The following is a 20,746-nucleotide window of genomic DNA, read 5'->3' as shown; positions in this document are numbered from 1 at the left end:
TGAATATATGTACATTATTATACAAACAAGTCTTAGGCCCACGACGGCCATCGGCACTCCTGGAGGCCCACACCTGCTGACTCTGTCCCAGGGGCAGGAACTGAGAGGCCAAACCTAGTCCATCTTGTGATTAGCCTCCATCTTAAAAAAAAAAAAAAAAAAAAAAAAAGACCTGAGAGCTTGACTTACAGCTGAACCCAAGCTGCGCCCAAGAACCAGGAAGGACCCCACAGCTTGTCCTTGGCCAGAGTTGCTCCCTAGCTAGTTCCTAGCAACAGTTAATCTAAGATTAATCTGATTGTTTCAGATGTACCTTCAGACTGTGATTATATAGGGTGTTGCTTCAGAGCACCAACCTGTCAGTTTATAGTCATTCAATTAGATGCTTGCCAGGATGAACACTCCCTCACTTGCTTCCATTTTCTATAAAGCCTTGTTCTGATGAGAGTTCCAGGCTGCTTCACCAAACGGTCCTGTGGGCTGGCAGTGAGTAATAAAGACCCTAATGTGATTACATCCCCAGAGTTGGTTCCTGGTTGGTCTTTTGGACTCTCAAACAAGGCACAACAGAATCATGTCATTCTGTCCCTACCAGACCTATGCTGGATTCAGCAAAAATGGACAAATTTTAAATGATCCCATGTTCCTGGGATAGCTGACACTGCCCAAATCATGGGAAAAGGCAAAAAAGGAACTGATAGGGCCTGCTATCAGTCTTAGTCAACATTGACACTGCAACACACCACCACCTACAAAGTCCATGCTCAAGAATGCACCATTGAGAGTGTGTGTGTGTGTGTGTGTGTGATGTATACACATGTACATATATACATTCATACATATGGCATTAAAAACAAAATCTCATAATGGGCCCTGAGGCTAAGTGAGTGAGTGAAGGTGCTTCCCTATAAGCTGGGCAACCTGAGTCAATCCCTAACCTACACGGTGGAGGAAGAGATCCAGTCCCTTTCAGTTTTCCTCGGACCTCTGCATGCATACCACACAGGAAACACACAAAGTAAATATTAAAAATGCAAATCTCAGGGCAGGAGAGGGTGTAGTGGTGATGAATTCTTCCTCCTCTTCCAGAAGACCCAGGCTTAATTCTAAGCACCTCTATCCTATGGCTCACAACACCCATAACTCCCCTCCAAGGGAGCTAATCACACCAAAACATACATACGCAGATACACACACATAAATAAGAAATATAAATGGCTGGGCAGTGGTGGTGCACGCCTTTAATCCCAGAAGTTGGGAGGCAGAGGCAGGCGGATTTCTGAGTTCAAGGCAAGCCTGGTCTACAGAGTGAGTTCCAGGACAGCCAGGGCTACACAGAGAAACCTTGTCTCGAAAAACAAAAACAAAAAAAAATATAAAAAATATTTAATGAAAAGCAAATATCATACTGTTTTAAGTTAGTTTACTATTTTGTTGGGTTGCATTCACAGGTATCACAGATTAGATAGCTCTGCCAACAGTGGCATGTAGATTTAAATAAAATTAGGCAGTGGTGGTACATTTTTAACCCCAGCACTTGGGTGGCAGAGGCTAGCAACTGAGTTCCTGGATAGCCAGGGCTACACAGAGAAACCTTGTCTCAAAAAATAAAATTAAATATATTTAGCACACCCAATATATACTAAAAGTGAGTAAGAAACTAAATTTTATATTCTACTTTTGCCACAAATAACTGTATGTATTTGCTATTAAAAATAGTCATTCTATATGCCAATTTGCCCCAAAGCACTTGTGGATTCCTTACCTACAAAACAAGGGACAAACAACAACAGCAACAAAGAACAAGCAATGAAAAGAAACTGCTACAGAAAACATTGTAAAAGGTATCGTTAGCTGTGGTACTGGATAGTTGTATGTCAACTTCACACAAGCTGGGGTCATCTCTGAGGAGGTAACCTCAATTGAGATAATGCTTCCATAGGACTGGGTTGGAGACAAGCTTGTGAGAAACTTTCTTAATTAGTGATTGATGTGGAAGGTTCAGCCTACTATGGTGGTGCCATCCCTGATCTGGTGGTCCCAGGTTCTGGAGGAAAGCAGGCTGAACAAGTCATGGGGAGCAAGCCAATAAACAGCACCCCTCCATGGTTTCTGCATCAGCTCCTGCCTCCGGATTCCTGCCCTGCTTGAGTTCCTGTCCTGATAAACTGTGATGTGGAAATGTAAGCCAAATAAATGCTTTATTCCCCAACTTGCTTTTGGTGCTTTGTCACAGCAATAGTAACCCAACTAAGCCACTACTGGACAAAGTTATTAAATAGGAAGGTGGTCCTGGTTAAACACCTCAGTGTCTCAACTGAGGTTGTTTATGAACCAGATTGTCTTGAGAAAAATCAGATCAAATTGGTCCCATCAGTGCCTACAACTGAGCCTTGAACTACTTTCATCACTGGTTGATGAAGCTCCAATATTCTGTCTGCGAAAAATAAATCTTTGGTGGAGGAGCTTTTTTTAAAAAAAAGTTAATACATAATATCTGGCATTACATATATGACAAGAAAAATTATTAAGAACCAAAATGAAAAAGAGGACAGTCAAAACATATACATATGTCCCAGATGTCCTGGTCAATAGATAGAACCCTTAGAATAGCTGTGATTAATACGATCAAGAATGACAGAATGGAGGCTTTTAGTACACATTAGGATTTTAAAATAATCAAATAGAGCCCACTGGGGACATATAAACCAAAACCACAATAGGATGCTGTGACAGTCTGAATATGCTTGGCCCAGGGAGTGTGGCACTATTTGAAGATGTGGCCTTGTTGAGGTAGGTGTGTCGCTGTGGGTTTTAATACCTTAGTCCTAGCTGTCTGGAAGCCAGTCTTCTCCTAGCAGCCTTCAGATGAAGATATAGAACTCTCAGATCCTCCAGTACCATGCCTGCCTGGGTGCTGCCATGCCCCCACCTTGAAGATAATGGACTGAACCTCTGAACCTGTAAGCCAGTCCCAATTAAATGTTATCCTTATAAGAGTCGCCATGATCATGGTGTCTGTTCACAGCAGTAAAACTTTAACTAAGACAGAAGTTGGTACCAGGAGTGGAACTGTGCTGTGATAGGCCTGACTATGCTTTTGTTTGGTAGAATATGGATTTGGGAACTTTGGATTTGGAAGGCAGTGGAATCCTTTAAGTGGGGCTTAATGGGCTATCCTAGTAGAAATATGGAAAAGTTTGTTGCTGAGAGTGATTCGAACTTGGGCATACCAGGCCCAAGAGGTTTCAGTGAAGAATTTCAGTATGTGGCATAGAGACTGTTTTTGTGGTATTTTGGTGAAGAATGTGACTGCTTTCTGCCATTGCCAAAGATTATGCCTGAGACTGAGGTGAAGAGATTTAGAGTAATTGCTTTGAAAAAGGAAGTCTCAAAACAGCCTGCTATAAATTCTGTCACATGATTCCGTGATTACTAAAGTTCACTCTTCCGAAGAGCATTTTAATGAACAAGAGCAAGCTGAGAAAGGAAAAACTATAAAATAAATGGTTTAAGTATTCAAGGGGCACTAGGAAATAGAATGGAGCTGAATCCTATGTTCTAGGAGGTAACAGATTAAGGGAGTGGGATTTTGGGACAAGATCCCACCCAGCTAAGTTTAGGTTCAGTCATGGTTGTACACAACTTTAATTCCAGGAAACAAAGCCAAGCAGATCTTGGAGTTCAAGGCCAGCCTGGGACAGAACAAATTCTAGGTGAAGAAAAGCTTAAATACAGGCATGGTGGTACACACTTTTAATCCCAGCATTCAGGAGACAGAGCCATGCAGCTGTCTGAGTTCAAGGACAATCTACAGAGCAAGTTCCCTGACAGACCAAGTTTAGGCAGTGAAGAAGTTGGAAAACAGAAAGCTGGTAATAGAATAAGGGGGACCATGTTCCAGCCCCAGCAAGCAGCAGAACCTGGCAGCTTCAGGCATGTGGCTCTGGCTTTTGATCCAGAATAGACGGGACTACTGTGACAATTGATGCTGGTTAACTGGAGCTAAGAAAGCAGTGATTAAGAAGAGACCAGCATCACCGAGGTGAAATCTTCTGGGAAGTATTTTCTGAGATCACAAAAAAGCTGTGTTCCAGAGATAGCCAAGGCTGTACCTCATGCTGCAGCTGGACTTGATAATATGTAAAAGTCACCCAGGTAGTACTAGTTTTGAAGGGGTCATAAAGAGCCACTGAGGCTTGGCACTGTGAGAGGCCAGAAAAGGCCACTGATGAAGGTGCAGCTTCAGTTGTTATTGATGGCCCAGGACTGAAGGAGTCATACAAAGGAGTTGAGGCTTGACACCATGAAGACAGCCTATGAGAGGCTATTGGTGAAGCTTAGTTGCAGGAGAAGACCCCAGAGTATTGGAGATGTAACATGGGATTATCACCAAGAACAGCAGCAGCAGTGGAATGAAGTCAACCAGAGCTTAGATTGCTACAGAAGCCAGAGCTGGAGAAGCGACCCAAGCCCTTTGGAGGATCCCATGTGTGGATCCCAGACACTGGAACAAGAAGCTGTAACACTGAAGTTGCCTTGGAGACCTCAAGATGTTAAAGATAACAGAGGTCTATCTGCTGAGGAAAGCTAACAGGGAGTGGAACTAGCCCAGGAGAAAGAACTTCGTTGCAGTCAACAAAGATGAAAAAGGAGTGGAGATCTGAAGAGTGCTTTGACATCAGACATGAAGATGCAGTTTGGAATTTGCCCAGCTGGTTTCCTGTATTACTTTGGGAAGTACTATAATTGGATGGATCTCAGAAGAGACTTTGAAATTTGGACTTTTAACATTGAGACTGCTGTAGATTATGGGGACTTTGGAAGTTGAACTAAATGTATTTTTTATTATGCTATGGCTAGGTATGGCCCCCATAGACTCAAGTGTTTGAACAAATCTATGGGAGCCAGGGAGTGGAATGTGGTAGTTTGAATATGCTTGATCAGGGAGAGCACTATTTGGAGGTGTGGTCTTGTTGGGGTAGGTGTGACACTGTGGACATGGGTGGGTGTTGATACCTTAGTCCTAGCTGCCTGGAAGCCAGTCTTCTCCTAGCAGCCTTCAGATGAAGATGTAGAACTCTCAGATCCTCCAGTACCATGCCTGCCTGGGTGCTGTCATGCCCCCACCTTGATGGTAATGGACTGAACCTCTGAACCTGTAAGCCAGCCCCAACTAAATATTGTCCTTATAAGAGTTGCCATGATCATGGTGTCTGTTCACAACAGTAAATCCCTAACTAAGACACATGGCAAGTATGCATCCACTAAGATGAATATGACAAAGGCAGAAAATGCTCTCTGACGAAGATGTGGGGTAGGAGAACTCCACGTTGGTGCCAGTGGGATTGAAGGGAGCTATGAACTTTGGAAATGGCAATTCTGCCAAAGGTTAAGTAAACATACCATATAGCACTGCAAAACTTCTAGGTATATAACCAAGAAGGTTAGAGGTGCTGACAGGTGGCTAACACATTTGGAGAGAGCAGGACACTTAACTCTAGTGGCCAAGAAAGAGTCAGAAAGAAATGAAATTGGGGCTGAAGAATGGCTCAGTGGTGAAGGGCTCTTATTGTTCACGCAAAAGACCTATGATTGGTTCCAGCACCTACATGGTGACTCATAACCATCAGTAACTTGTTCCAGGAACCCCCAGCTCCTCCTGCACCATGCCTGCCTGTATGGTGCACACTCATGGTACACATGTATACAGTACTCATAAACATGAAATTAAGTAAATTTTAAAAAGAAATTATATCTTTGGTACCATGTTTGTTCATTAGGTCCAAGCACAGGTTACAGATTGGGTGGTTTTTGAAAACATTAGCAAAGAATTTTTTTTCCAAGACTCTATGATGGTGTTCTATTAGGTTTGTTGTTTTTGTTTTAATTTTGATTAGTAGCTGTCAAGTATGTTTGGTTTGAGTCATGGGTATGAAAAACAAGTGGACTATATCATAAACCACTATAGCAGAATTTTAGCAGAACCATTATACCTGGCATGAATTCCTGAGAAGGAAAGGTTTGAGTCAGCCAAAGGTGATAGGGCACAACAGGGTTCCAGTAACTTATGTCAAACCCCCAAATGCATGTCAATGTAACAAATATATCAAACAAAATTTGACATCTATATGGCATGAATAAACCTGGAGAATATTACACCAAGCGAAGGAAGCCTATTAGCAAAGTGATGAAGTGTGACTCTCCACGGATGTCCAGAACAGGTGAGTCAGTAGCAAGAGGAAGTTGCATAGGACTGAAATCTTTTGTTAGTGGGGGACATATATTAAAGTATATGTTTGGGGAGGGTGATAAAACATTCTGATTGGGGCCTGCAATATGGCTCAGTAGGTAAAGGCACTTGCCTCTAAGCTTGATGACCTGAGTACAATCCTGAGGACCCACACAGTGGAAGGTGAGAACTGAGTCTTCAAAAGTCATTCACTGACTCCACACAGGATAAAAAAGAAGGGATAGAGAGAGAGGAAAAGGTAATTTTTTTAAAGATTCTAATTTATTGTGATGATGGTCGCTTAACTCTAGGAGGGAAACATTGTATTATACATTTAGTGAATAAATTACATAGTGATTTTTGTATTAGATAAAATTGGTTTTGTTTTGTATTGTTCTATTTTTGAGGCAGGTCTTACTTTATCCCTCAGATTGGGGTATCTGTTCTTACCATTAGTATTCACCATTATATTGGTGGGTCAGTGCAATATGATGAGAAAAAAGAAATAAAAGGCACATAGAATGGAAAAAAGAGATAAATTCACCTTTATTTGAAGATAACATGATTTAAAGACTCTGTTTTTCAGAAGCTGCTAAAGGTAATGAGTAGATCTAACTACTGCAGGGCATAAGGCATACACATAAGGCACATTAATTATAGTTTTGTATGTTAGCACTTGAAAACTCAATAAAGCCAGGCATTGTGTCTCATATCTATAATAACAGCACTAAGAAAGCTGAGGCAGGAGGACTAACCTGAGTTTAAGGCCAGTTGGGTTAACTCATTTGGAAAAAAAAGGGAAAAGCTGAAAATTTTAAGATAGCAAGAATAGTATCAATAATATAAAATGCTTCTAAGTTAAACAAAATTCTGCCTGCAGGTATTATGCACTGAAGTCTATAAAACACTGCTAGGCAAGACAAAAGTCCTTAAAAAAAAAAAGCCAGTAGTGGTGGGGCACATCTTCAATCCAAGCACTCAGGAGGCAGAGGCAGGCAGATCTCTGTGAGTTCAAGGCCAGCCTGGTCTACAGGGTGAGTTCCAAGCCAGTCAGGGCTACAGAAAGAAATGATACTGAAGTCCCTCACCCAACTGTCTTTGTGAAGATAAAGTAGCTTCATTTTACATAAGAAGTTTTGTAAACAGCTAATTTTACTGCTTGATACCAATTGGTTGTTCATGATACATGCTTTTCTGCAAGAAGGCAATGAATGAAATAAAGGCATAGAGGGGGAAATTGGGAAAAAACCACAATATATTAGGATATCACTTAATTAAACTTGTACTTGATTGGTTAGTTGTTTTAGTTACAATTTCAAGTCTTATAGATACAGAAATTCTACTTTTTTTCCAGAACAAACTTATATGTCCTTATAAGACAGTGGGGGAAGCAACAGATTTCTAACTGCTAAGCTTTTTAACTTCTGAGGAGAAGAGTCAAAGTTGTACTTCCTGTCCTTCACAGTCTGGAATTCATGTGGGTCATTAGCTTCTCCAATTTGATTGCTAGGGCCAAGTTTCCTTTAATCTTCAACTTTCCTGACATAAATGCCATGGTTGGCTTTAATTTACCTAAAATGAGAAATGAGACAGAGAAAGCAGCATTAGTGTCCTAAGGAATATGCTACTTAAAGAACACACACTCTAGGAAGAATTCTCAGAGTTACATAAATCCCAGAGCACAGAGATGTCTACACAGTACTTCATATTGCTATCTAGGGAATCTCACTTCCTGACTCGGATGTTACCAGTACCCTACAATACAAAAGATAACACAAGGAATGGTCAGCAGAAGGTAATGGCTAGAAGCTAAAGATGCTACATTTATACATATGCCGGTTACAGTATTAAAGAAACATAACCCCCAATGAATGCTGGTAGGCAAGTACTATGTTATTTAATGTTCCAATCTGTTATAGGTCATTAAACTCTTTAACTATTTCAAGTTTAAATTCAAAAAATCAAATGGTGCAAAAATGTACAAAATATTTACAAATGATTATTAAGCTGGGCATGGCAGCATGCATCTTGTAACCGCAGCGCTTGGGAGCTGAGTCAGGAGCATCATAAGTTCAAAGCCAGCCTGAGCTTAACAGTGACATTGTGTCAAGACAAACAACGAAGACCATTAAATATATGGTGGTTAGGAGCTGGGGCGCTGCCTCCGTGGGTAAAGTACTTACTGCACAGGTGTGAGGACCTCAGTGCAGCTCCTCAGAGCCCAAGGAAAGCTTGGGCACTGTAGTGACAGCTGCAGTTCTAGTGGTCCTACTTTCAGATGGGAGGCAGAGATGGGAGAAGCCATGGAAGCTTGAGGAAAGCTAGCATGGCATACACAGTAATGAACAACAAAGACACCCTGTTGAAAGCTGGAAGGTGAGGGCTGATGCCCAAGGCTGTCTCTGAGATCTACACATGCACAGTGGTACCTGAACATGTGTGCTCATATAAACATGGAAACAAATATACTCAACATTTTTATTTTTAGCATAGTGTATGTAGGGATGGAGATATGGTTCAGTGATTAAGAGGCCGTTCAGAAGATCTGAGTTTGTTTCCTAGTATTTATGTCCAGTGGCTTACAAATGCCCATCACTCCAGTTCCAGGGGATCAGATGCTTCTGGTCTCTGAGGATGCTTATACACACATCAGCATATCCACATATAGACACATACACACACACACACACATACACACACACATCTCACCTTCTCTTCTCTCACACATACAGTAAAATATTAAAATGGATCTAGACTTAAACGTATGAAGTAACATTTTAAAGTCTTAACACAGGAGTATTGTGGGTTAAATGGAGATGTCCCCTGTAGGCTCCGATATTTGAATACCTGGTTCCCAATCTGTGGTGGTGGTTAGGTATGAGGGTACAGAGTTTGTCAGATGGGAAGCCTGCTGGAGCAAGAATTTATAGCCCTGTCCACTCCCAGTTCCTCCGTCTCTCCCTCCCTCCCTCTCCCTCCCTCTCTCTCCCTCCCTCCTCCCTCCCTCCCTTCCTCCCTCATGTGCAGCCGAGATGTGAGCTCTCAGCTTCTGTGCACCTGCTGCCTTGCCTCACCCATGAACACTTCCTCTGGAACTATAATGCAAATAAACTGTTGGTTGTGTAAGTTGCCCTGGTCATGGCATTTTATCTCATTTATCAACAGGAAAGTAACTAATACAAACGGTAAAGCTTTGTAACCTTAAGTTTGATAGGGAGTCTTGGATACAACACTAAAAGCATAAGCAACAACAAAAATGTAAATCTATACTCCTATCAAACATTTTAAAATGTTACTTCAAAATACATCATCAAGAACATGAATGAGGGGCTGAAGAGATGGATCAATGATTAAGAGCACTGGCTGCTCTTCCAGAGGACCTGAGTTCAATTCCCAGCATCCACAAGGCAGCTACAACTATCTATAATGAGATCTGATGCCCTTTATGGCATGCAGGCATGCATGCATGCAGAAAGAGGATTTATACACAGAAAATAAATCTTTAAAAAGAGTGAATAAAAGAAACATTTGTATATGATATACCTTGAAATATAAAAATAATTCTTAAAATTCATGGACAAAACACAAATCAATTTAAAGGAGGGAGCTAAAGAGATGTCCCCGTGGCTGAGAGCACTTGCTGCTCTTCTAGACAACTTGAGTCTGTTCCCCAGCAAGTGCTGTGGATTGGACAGAAATAGGAACTGACTACATAAGGAGAATTTTCCAAAATAATAGAAATACTGCCAAAGTCAAGCTTATTGGTAGATGACTAACTCTAAAAATATATTAAGAATCATGTTCGCCGGGCGGTGGTGGCGCACGCCTTTAATCCCAGCACTTGGGAGGCAGAGGCAGGCGGATTTCTGAGTTCGAGGCCAGCCTGGTCTACAGAGTGAGTTCCAGGACAGCCAGGGCTACACAGAGAAACCCTGTCTCGAAAAACAAAAAAACAAAACAAAACAAAAAAAAAGAATCATGTTCATTTATTTTAATAAACTTTAGAGTATAAAATGAGGGGGCTGAGTACCAAAATGAGGGGGCTGGAGAGATGGCTCAGTGGTTCAAAGCACTGGCTGCTCTTCCAGAGGACCTGGGTTCAATTCCCAGCACCCACATGGCAGTTCACAGCTGTTTGCAACTCCAATTCCAGGAGATCTGACACCCTCACACAGACATACATGCAGTCAAAACACCAATGTGTATAAAGTAAATATATATATATTTTTAAAAATTACCCAAACAATATTGATAGAGGAAAAACAAACTTTCAAAGAAAGTTACTAATTGGGGCGGGGACAAAAAAAAAAGAAAGTTACTAATTACAATGTAATAATATATACATATATGTTCCCTTCCTCAGATAAGGTAGTCTTAATTTATTTTCTTTCCTTTTTCCTTAATGATAGAGACCTCACCTTGTTGTCCAGACTGGCCACAGACTTCTAGGTCAAGCAATCAGCCTGCCTCAGTTCCCTAACAAACTGGGATTACAAGTATGTGCCATTGAACCCATCAACAGTTTATTACTTCCTGTTTTGCCACACAGTGACCTCTACTGACCAGAGAGAGAGATTTGTTATTTTAGGTTTTTGTATTTACTGTGTATGCTTCTAGATAAATAGACATCTAGATAAATAGACATAGAAATGGCTGTGATCTCTAAAAGAGACATCTTAGGCTCCAACGTCTAAACTGTACCCACATAAGGAAGACATTCATAAATACAATGCAAGGACAAAGGCAGGATGTTCCCAGTCAAATGTGCCTCCCATAACTCATGACTTGGGGGACTCTGGCAAATGCAAGAGCACACTCATAAACGAGACAGACAGCCCATGGTCTCAAGCTTATATGGAAGGAAAGGTTCAAGCAGCCACTGAGCCATGAGTGGTGGTGCCCGCTCTGAAGGTGGACAGGAGGGTTAGTTCAAGTCATCTTCAGCTATACAGTGTTCCAGGCCAGCCTGGACTACATGACCTCCTGTAACATTGTCCTTGCATTGTCAGTCAGACAGCAGAATAACTAAGAGCAAGAGTGGCCTTCAAGATGGCTCAGCAGGTAAAGGTCTTTGCTGTGCAAGCCCAACAACCTAAGTTAGACACCCAGAACTCACTCTACACAATTATCCTGATCTCCACCAGTTCGCTGTGGCATGCACATGCTCCCCCACACCCTACCACCCATCCACCTCCCCACACACAATAAATGAAGTTAGAGATAATTATGGAGACCTACAGATTCATATCCTAGCTCCAGCATCTACTCACTCAGTATCTCATCTTGGGATCATTAATTTATCAGAGTCTCAGTCACCACCTTATAAAACGATGAAAATGACTTTTTAAGACTTACTTATTTTTATTTTATGAGTATGGGGTTTTTCCTGCATATATGTCTGTGCAACATGTGCATACAGTGCCTGCAAAGGCCAGAAAAAGGGGTGTCAGATCCCCTGGGACTGGAGTTAGAGAAACTTGTCAGCTACAAGGATTTGTACTCTGAAAGAGCAGCCAGTCCTTTGAACCACTGAGCCATATCTACAGCCCCTAAATGTATTCTTAAACCACAGCAATTACACAATAGTTATTAAGTATATTTAATTTATTCAGCTTAGACACTGTCAATGCCTTTTTGTTTCATTTTGTTTATTGAGACAGGATCTTATTAGATAGTTCTGAATGACTTCAAACTCACTACATAGAGCCTTCAACTCACAATCTCCCTGTCTTAGCCTCCCAAGTGCTTAGATTATAAGAATGTACCACCTTGACCAGCATAATGCATTTCTAATTGAAACTGTCCTTAATTTAAAAAAATCTATGATTCATTTTTATCAAACATTTAGGCTGAGTATGGTGGTACACACCATTAATCCCAATACTTAGGAGGCATTGATTATCTATTAATTCAGTGCCAATCTGGTCTCCATAGCAAGATCCAGGACAGCCAGGAATACATAGAGACCCTGTCTCAAAAAACAAACTAACTAACTAACATTTACTGATCATTAGATGTATCAAAATGCTATTTAATCTTTTAAAATAATTTAGGGGTTTTTTTTTGTTCAGTTTTTCTTTATTTTTTTTTTTTTTTTTTTTTTTTTTTGGTTTTTCAAGACAAGTTTTCTCTGTGTAGTCCTGGCTGTCCTGGAACTCACTCTGTAGACCAGGCTGGCCTCGAACTCAGAAATCCGCCTGCCTCTGCCTCCCAAGTGCTGGGATTAAAGGCGTGCACCACCACTGCCCAGAGGTTTAGTTTTTCAAATCAGGGTTTGTCTGTGTAGCCCTTGCGGTCTTGGTACTCACTTAATAGACCAAGCAGCCACAAACTCTTGCGATCAGCCTGCCTCAGCCTCCAGAGTGCTGGGGTTAAAGGCGAGCGCCACCACTGTCCAGCTTTAAAAAATAGTTTTTGAGGGCTGGAGAGATGGCTCAGTGGTTAAGAGCACTGATTGCTCTTCCAGAGGTCCTAAGTTTAATTCCCAGCACCTACATGGTGGCTCATAACCATCTGTAATGGGATCCAATGTCCTCTTCTGGTGTCTAAAGACAATGACAGTGTACTCATATACATAAAATAAGTAAATCTTTTAAAAAAATATTTTTTGATACTCCAAACTGCTATAAATGACTGGAGGCAAAAATTAATTAAAATGATATAATGTACAATTTGAAAAGATCATCAAATATAATAATGATATAATTTTGTTTTTATAAACATTATATATATGGACATAAATATATGCATATAAGATGCTAATCCAAATGAATTGATGGTTGTCCTTTTAATGGTGTAGTAAAGAAATTATTTATTTTTTTAGCTGCTTTCTCTAGTTTTGTTCAATAAACACTTAATACTACTGTAAAAGTTAAAGTGGGTAGGGAGATGGTTTGGTGGGTAAGAATGCTTGCTGCACAAGCTTAAAGACCTGAGTTCAAATCCCCAACACCTCAGTAAAGAACTGAGTGTGTCTACACACATGCCTGTGACTCCATCGTAGTGGGAATCTGAGAAAGGAGTATTGCTGGGGTTTACTATCTGCCAGTGTAGTTCCAGGATTCAGGAGAGCCCATGTCAGAAGGGAATATGGAAGAACATGGTAGACCAGGATACAAGACATCCTCATTTGACCTCTACATGTGTGTACATGCTTGTGCATTTGCACCTGAACCTACACATGCATAGAGAGCACACACACAGAGAGTACACACACACACAGAGCACACACACAGAGCACACAGAGAGCACACACACAGAGCACACACACACACACAGAGCACACACAGCACACACACACACAGAAAACACACACAGAGAGAGCACACACACACAAGTTTCACTTTAGTCATTGAGACATCATACACAAACTAGCTCATGTACAGTGTAGGCCACTAACATCCCTTATTAGAACTGGAAAAGGGGGCTTGGAGGGCACAGAATATACTTTGATACCATTTAACAAGATTTAAGAAAAATAAATGTATGAGTGGTACTTTATATTTCATTACATGTAATATTTTTAGGTTAGAATATTATAATGCCTTAGTTGAGAGTATTGCTGCTAATTTTTAGAATTTGTGTTAACTTACCTGTTTGAATAGTATTGTGATAGAAGAAAATAGAACAAATCACCCTTAAAATTATTTTGGCACTTTTAGAGCTAACTGGGCAGAATGTAAAATCATGCAAGATTCCCTGGGATAGAGATCCCACAAAAGCAGGGTACCAGGGCACAAGAGAGTCCTGTCTCCTGTCTCCTTTATGGCATCTGGTAAGACAGGAGTGAGGCACTGCTGACTTCTAGCCTCCAGTGACCACACTTTGAAAATACAGTACTTCCCATAATTAGACATCCAAATTCAAAATTCACATAGTTGAGATTGATCATAAGACGCCTTCTCTAACTAAACAGAGAAGGGGGAGATGCCAAAAGCCAGGACCCTCACCCTTACCCTCACCCCCTACCTTTCCCCACCTGCACAATGTCCCCTGAAGCTTGGCAACTGCAAGATCCTGCTTGACAAATGCAGACAGACTCAAAGCAGAGTACCATATCTTCTTAAGAATAGCAGGGAGACCACAACTCAAGCAGTGTACCATATCTTCTGAAGAATAGCAGGGAGATCATAATTCAAGGCAGTGTACCGTATAGACCATGACATGTTTCAAGGCACAGGCCAAGAAGATTCTGTACTTTTCCACCACCTGGCCCCTCTTACCCCCTCCCCTTGTAAAACATGCTATAAAAAAGCATTTCATGTTCAAAAAAAAAAAAAAGAAAATACAGTACTTTAGTTCGGGTAGAATGAAGACTACTTAGTAATCCTGTGGATTATTCTGTTTCCAATGTTACATCATTAGCTTCTTGGTGACAAGAAAGCTCTACCTCAGTTTTCCATTTGTCAGATGAGGTAGAGGTGAGACAGAGGCAGCCGAAGAACAGCCTCCCAAGACCACATGCTTTTCACCACGGAGCACTCCCACTGTTGGGAATGTTTCTGAACCTTGATTATCTAGAAAAGGAACAAGTAGAATATCCAAAATTTTCCATTTGAAACAAGCGAACTAAGAGAGTTGAAAACTCACCTGAAAACATTTTGACAAAATCCTCAGTGGCCATGCTCATCACCACGTCTGCCCGGTCAGAGGGCTCTCCATGCCCAACCTTCCCGCCTCGACTCTTCAGATCAAGGAACCAGGTACCACCATCTTCACCTGCAGACAGATAACGTGGAAATCTACATTGTCATTACTACAGTTGTAATAATCTAACATGCTGTCCTGGCTAAAATCCTCAGGCTTCCATCAGACTCAGCACTTACTATAGTCTAAACACTGTGCTAGGTTCTGAAGATCATTCGGTAACAAAAAGAAAAGCCAGGTTCTTCTCCACAGAGGAAACAGAGGTGGGTGTGCTTACAGGGGGACAGCAAAGCTGGAGTTGTGAGATTCACACAGAGCTTACAGCAGTGCTTAGGAGGAGCTGGGGCAAAGGAGATGGCTCAGGTTCATCAGGTGCAACACCAGTTCTTCAGTTTGGAGACAGACAGTGGAGAAGAAAAGAGAGGCTATTAAAGAGGAAGCCCAAAAAGCAGGCATTTCCAGAAGGAAGAAGTGCACAAGCACCTTGGATCCTGTGGAGGAGCTGCAGGGAGGACTGATAAACCCACTGGTGCACAGCCCTCATCTAGAACCATCAGGAAAACAAACCCTGGGGAACAAAGAAAACTTGAGGGAGAAAACTATGTTCAATAGAGTGGGCTTCAGATAAAAGCAACCATGGCTCTGAAAGAAAAAGACAGGAGCATGGTTTGGGGTTACTGTGACATTCTGTTTTAAAGATAGAATATAGTTGAGAACACTAAAATAACCACTGGAAAGGAGGCTGCATGTGCACAAGTTGAATCAAAGGCACAGTTAGCAGAGCAGTTCCTGAGGGGTCCAGAGAAGATGGCATCTGTAACTCGGGTACTGCTAGTGTCACCTATGGACTACTTCACTGTCACCGTCTGTCAGATCCACCCCATGACTGACTGGATCAAACTCTACATGTGAGGAAGGGTCTACATATAGTTAGTCAAGCTGGTGAGGCACTGCCAGGAGCTAAGCTCCATCCACCTGGGAGGAAGAGGAGGGCCTATGATGGCCAATTTATGTACGTCTGATGGCAAGGAGCTAAAGTCATTGCTACATGCAGGTTTCTGAAAATAATCTACTGTGGGAAATGAGGCAGTAAGCTGACAAGAGAGAAGTCTAAGGTGCTGCGTGGCCCTATTTGAAGGAGGTAATGGAGGAATCCACCAGTCCAGCTGATGTTACTGCTTTGGTTTTTAATCTAACAAGATTTGGTAGCCTTCATGTGATTCTGGGGAAACCAGGCAGTTTGAGTTATCCAGAACTAAGCCTTTGACAGACAGGTCACAGCATAAGCACAGAGGGTTCAGCAAGTTTAGGACATCAGCAAAATATAAGAAGCAACAGACCATGAGCTCAGAAACAAAAAGGACAAAGGGACGATTACAATTAGAGGACAGCATAAAGGGGGACAAAGTTTGCATATAACAGAACTAAAGTGTTCTTAAAACTACCATTAGTCTATGATACTTTTATTATCAAAGTTTTATAATCAAAGTTTTATTATCAAAGTTTGTATTGGTTTGGTTTTTTGAGACAGGGTATCTCTACATAGCCCTGGCTACTCACTCTGTAGACTAGGCTGGCCTCAAACTCACAGAGGTTTACCTGCCTCTGCTGACCCCTCCCCTGAGCCAGGGAATCCTAAGATTAAAGGGGTACGTGACCACATCCAGCACATACGTAGAGGTTTTAGACTGAATTCATATTGACCTAACTCAAAGATAAAAATGGATAGCTATCCACAACTGATAAATTATTGTATTTCACCTCTGCATTACCTCTACAGTACCTGTACAGTACCTGTCCATTTATGTAGGATTTCTCTATTATATACACCAAGGAGTTATTTAACACTGAAAGTATATGCCGTGACAATGTACTCTATATATGTTTCCATATAAACAAATCTTAACCCCAAAAATATAAATTGATAGTTACTTGCTGTTTTTGAGTATCTATATTCAATAGCCCTAGATATAGCTAACTATCTAGGTACTAAAGGCTGGTTTTCTTCCAACAAAAAATGTCTCCCTGCTTCCTAAAAGCTCCAGATCATGAGACAGTCTTCACCTGAGAGTTCAAACTGATAGACAGCTTGTGTGGCTCTAACAACATCATCACTGAGAGAGTCCTTAACAATTCTAAACGTTTCCTCCACAGCTCCAAAGTGTGGTTTTAGTGGTAGCATTGACTGCACAAGTGGTGGTGGCTGTGTCCGCTGCTGTGTCCGCTGCTGTAGCTGCTCCTGCAGCTGTGGCTGCTCCTGCAGCTGAGGCTGAGGCTGAGGCTGAGGCTGCTCCTGCTTCTGTGGTTGCACCTGCAGCTGTGGCTGCTCCTGCTGCTGAGGCTGCACCTGCAGCTGTGGCTGCTCCTGCTGCTGAGGCTGCTCCTGCTGCTGAGGTTGCTCCTGATGTGGAGGCTGCTCCTGCAGCTGCAGTTTCTCTTCTTTCACTTCTGGCACAGGGTCTGTAAAATATAATTTACATAAATAACTTTAAAGTTTTGGCAGTATAAGTCCAAATGATTTTAAATTCATTAAGTAGCATCTAAAAGCATAAATATAACTGACGGGAAAAGCAGCCAACCATGTCAGTTATGGCTGTGAATGCTAAAAAGCCATCTCTTCTAAGTAAAAGATTGGCTTTTAAAATAGGATACAACACCCAAAACAAAGTCACACCTAAACAATACAATGTTTACACAAAGCAACTGCAATTAGAGGAATATTAATCACCTTTTTGGATGGCCCATCTGAGTTATAAAACCAAATGAGAAAAAGAAAGATGCCATAGTAAGAAAGACAGAGATCTGGAAAATTTGGCTTGAATTAGTACCCAAGTAAATATTACTTTGTCTATAAGTAAAGTGTATTCACCTAATCCTTCCCTCACATCGCAAACCTAAGTTCCATCTCCAAATCCTATAGGTGACAGTAGAGAACCATCTCCCAAGCAGTCTCCTACTTCTACATGTGTGCCACACAATATGCATACCCATATGTGTGCATGCTTGCATGTGCTTGCACTCGTACACACACCAACAAATAATTTCTAATGTACTGAAATAGGGCTGCAGATTCAGTACGTTAGAACATTTGCCTAAGCTGGGCGGTGGTGGCGCACACCTTTAATCCCAGCACTTGGGAGGCAGAGGCAGGCGGATTTCTGAGTTCAAGAGTTCGAGGCTAGCCTGGTCTATGGAGTGAGTTCCAGGACAGCCAGGGCTACACAGAGAAACCCTGTCTCGAAAAACCAAAACAAAACAAAAAAAAATTTGCCTAGCATGTATAAGGCCTTGGCTTTAATTTTGGTAGTACCACAAGACACACACACAAAAGCACATGCATACACATGTATGTATGTACACACATACACACTACCCAGGCCCACATATAATCTACTGTATGAATCTACGAAGTAACTCTATGGCACACAGATTCAGCATAATAAACATAGGTTGACTTGTGTTTTGGCTCATGAAAGATCTCAAGCCAGGAACAGCTCAACCTATTTTTAAAAGGGACTAGCATATTTAAGGCTCTGGATTAGAGTCTGGGCTTATCCTTCCATTTGACAGATGCTACTTTTCAAGAATGACTCAATATTAGTCTTCCTTCTCATCTTTTAAATCCAAGTTCAAAGTTTATAGCTCCCAAAGGAAAAGAGCAGACAGTAGAGGAGGAGGACTGAGGGTAGAAGAAGTCTACTGGAGAGAGTTGGGGGTGGGAGATCCTACAGGAAAGGATCCCTGTGCTAAACCTACAGTGAGGGAAGGAATTCGGTGGTGGTGCTTTATGGAAAGTACACACCCACAGCTAAGCTCAAAAGCACCTGTAGCATAAGTTCCAGAAAATCAAATGCCTCTTCTGGTCTCAGCAGGCACTGGGCAGACATGTGGCATGTATGCATGCAGGTAGGTAAAAACATACACATAAATGGAAAGGCAAGGAGAGGAATTTTCTTAGCAGACATGAAGATGGGTCTATGTCAGCCTTGTACCATAGGCCTAGCTGAGAACCGGCAGAGAAAAGGATTCCATCAGATGGGCAGAGTGCAGCAAAGGCAGTAAATCTCTCTGTGCCAGTTCATCGCACGAGCTCCAGGGTATCTCCTATAGGAGAGCAGATTAACAAGAACCCGATGCTGTGAAAACAGCTTCACACCGGACAGGAGTAAATTATGCTGAAAAGAAAAACTCAAAGTCTATTTATACAAGCAGTTTACTATGAAACTCAAAAATTCTTTCACATGCTAATGAGCACATCACCGTGGCATAGGATGGGGTGCTGCATCAGGCAAGGGGCATACAGGGCTGTCTGGCACCTTCCCCTGATTTTTTTGTGACCCTGAAGCTGCTCTGAAGCCTCAGGTCTTACACTCTGTGAAATGGGTGTTTGGAAAGCATGCACCACTGAGTTAGGTAAAACAAGAAGATAAAGTAGAAAAGCAAGTGTGAAGGCAGACACCAGAGACAAAGTACAACTGCAACACTGCAACACTGGCTGGTGTTGGGTTCTCGCTCTCTCTCTCTCTCTCTCTCTCTCTCTCTCTCTCTCTCTCTCTCTCTCTCTCTCTCAGGACAGGGTTTATCTGTGTAGCCCTGGCTGTCCTGGAACTCACTCTGTAGACCAGGTTGGCCTCGAACTCAAAGACCCACCTATGTCTGCTTCCCAGGTTCTGTAAAGGTGTGCACCACTAGCAGCACTCAGCTATGACACTGTTTTTGTTTTTTTGGTTTTTTTTTTTTTATTTTTTTTGAACATGAAATGCTTTTTTATAGCAAGTTTTACAAGGGGAGGGGTAAGAGGGGCCAGGTGGTGGAAAAGTACAGAATCTTCTTGGCCTGTGCCTTGAAACATGTCATGGTCTATACGGTACACTGCCTTGAATTATGATCTACCTGCTATTCTTCAGAAGATATGGTACACTGCTTGAGTTATGGTCTCCCTGCTATTCTTAAGAAGATATGGTACACTGCTTTGAGTCTGTCTGCATTTGTCAAGCAGGATCTTGCAGTTGCCAAGCTTCAGGGGACATTGTGCAGGTGGGGAAAGGTAGGGGGTGAGGGTAAGGGTGAGGGTCCTGGCTTCTGGCATCTCCCCCTTCTCTGTTTAGTTAGAGAAGCCGTCTTATGATCAATCCCAACTATGTGAATTTTGAATTTGGATGTCTAATTATGGGGGGTCTTAGACAAGTTCACAACCCCAAAACATTGATGTGAGACGAGTCACATCGATGGTATGACACTGTTTTTAATGTACACAACTGACCAGAAATAAATTAGCATATCTTGACACATTATTCCCTATAATACTGAGGATAAACTTGACAAGGTTTCCCCAAATACAAAAAAAAAATGCAAAAAGGAAACTAGAAAAGACCAAGCAGGCCCCCTGTGTTCCAGCAGAGAGCAGAGAGAAGGAAACAACAACAAAATGGCTGCGTACTTATGGTAAACAGTAAAATGAAGTTCATTTAAAGTTGTGTACAATGCTTACACTATATATATATATATATATTCCAGAAGAGGTACATCGAACTGTTAGCAGAGGCTGTTATCAGTAGAGGATTCAAAAGAAGTGTGAACCTCTCACCAGGAAACAGGCCTATACACAGAGCCTTTTGAGTTAAAATACACAGTGATCGTGTAGTGGATCCAGATGTGCACATGAAAAGCCATCTGGCAAAGGTACACTCCGCACCAGGGCAGACACACTAAGTAGTGCTGTTTAAGTACACAGCCGTGCCTGCAGGAAGTGTCAGTTATAACTGCTCATGAGGACATGAGACAGGCAATGACCTCATGGGGGAGAAGAATGAGCATTTCTGTAAGGGAAGCTGCTCGGTCGACCCCACTCACCAGAGCCTCATGTCA

General features: G+C 41.8%; 1 protein-coding gene across 1 annotated transcript in view; it reads right to left on the bottom strand.

Annotated features, from left to right (window-relative positions):
• Positions 1-6,751: 6,751 nt before the first annotated feature.
• Hsdl2 (hydroxysteroid dehydrogenase like 2) overlaps positions 6,752-20,746 on the bottom strand; it is a 38,919-nt gene continuing 24,924 nt past the window's right edge. The window contains exons 9-11 of the mRNA XM_028780020.1: positions 16,943-17,338; positions 14,822-14,950; positions 6,752-7,804 (exon numbers count right to left, since the gene is read on the bottom strand). Of these exons, the coding sequence (XP_028635853.1) occupies positions 7,692-7,804; positions 14,822-14,950; positions 16,943-17,338 (638 nt within the window). The 3' untranslated portion in view covers positions 6,752-7,691. The remainder of the gene's footprint in view (positions 7,805-14,821; positions 14,951-16,942; positions 17,339-20,746) is intronic.

Source organism: Grammomys surdaster, unplaced genomic scaffold (genome assembly GCF_004785775.1).
Source record: "Grammomys surdaster isolate TR1022 unplaced genomic scaffold, NIH_TR_1.0 363, whole genome shotgun sequence".
Taxonomy (NCBI): domain Eukaryota; kingdom Metazoa; phylum Chordata; class Mammalia; order Rodentia; family Muridae; genus Grammomys; species Grammomys surdaster.
Note: the sequence above shows the minus strand (reverse complement) of the source record. Positions and strands in the feature narration are given on the sequence as shown.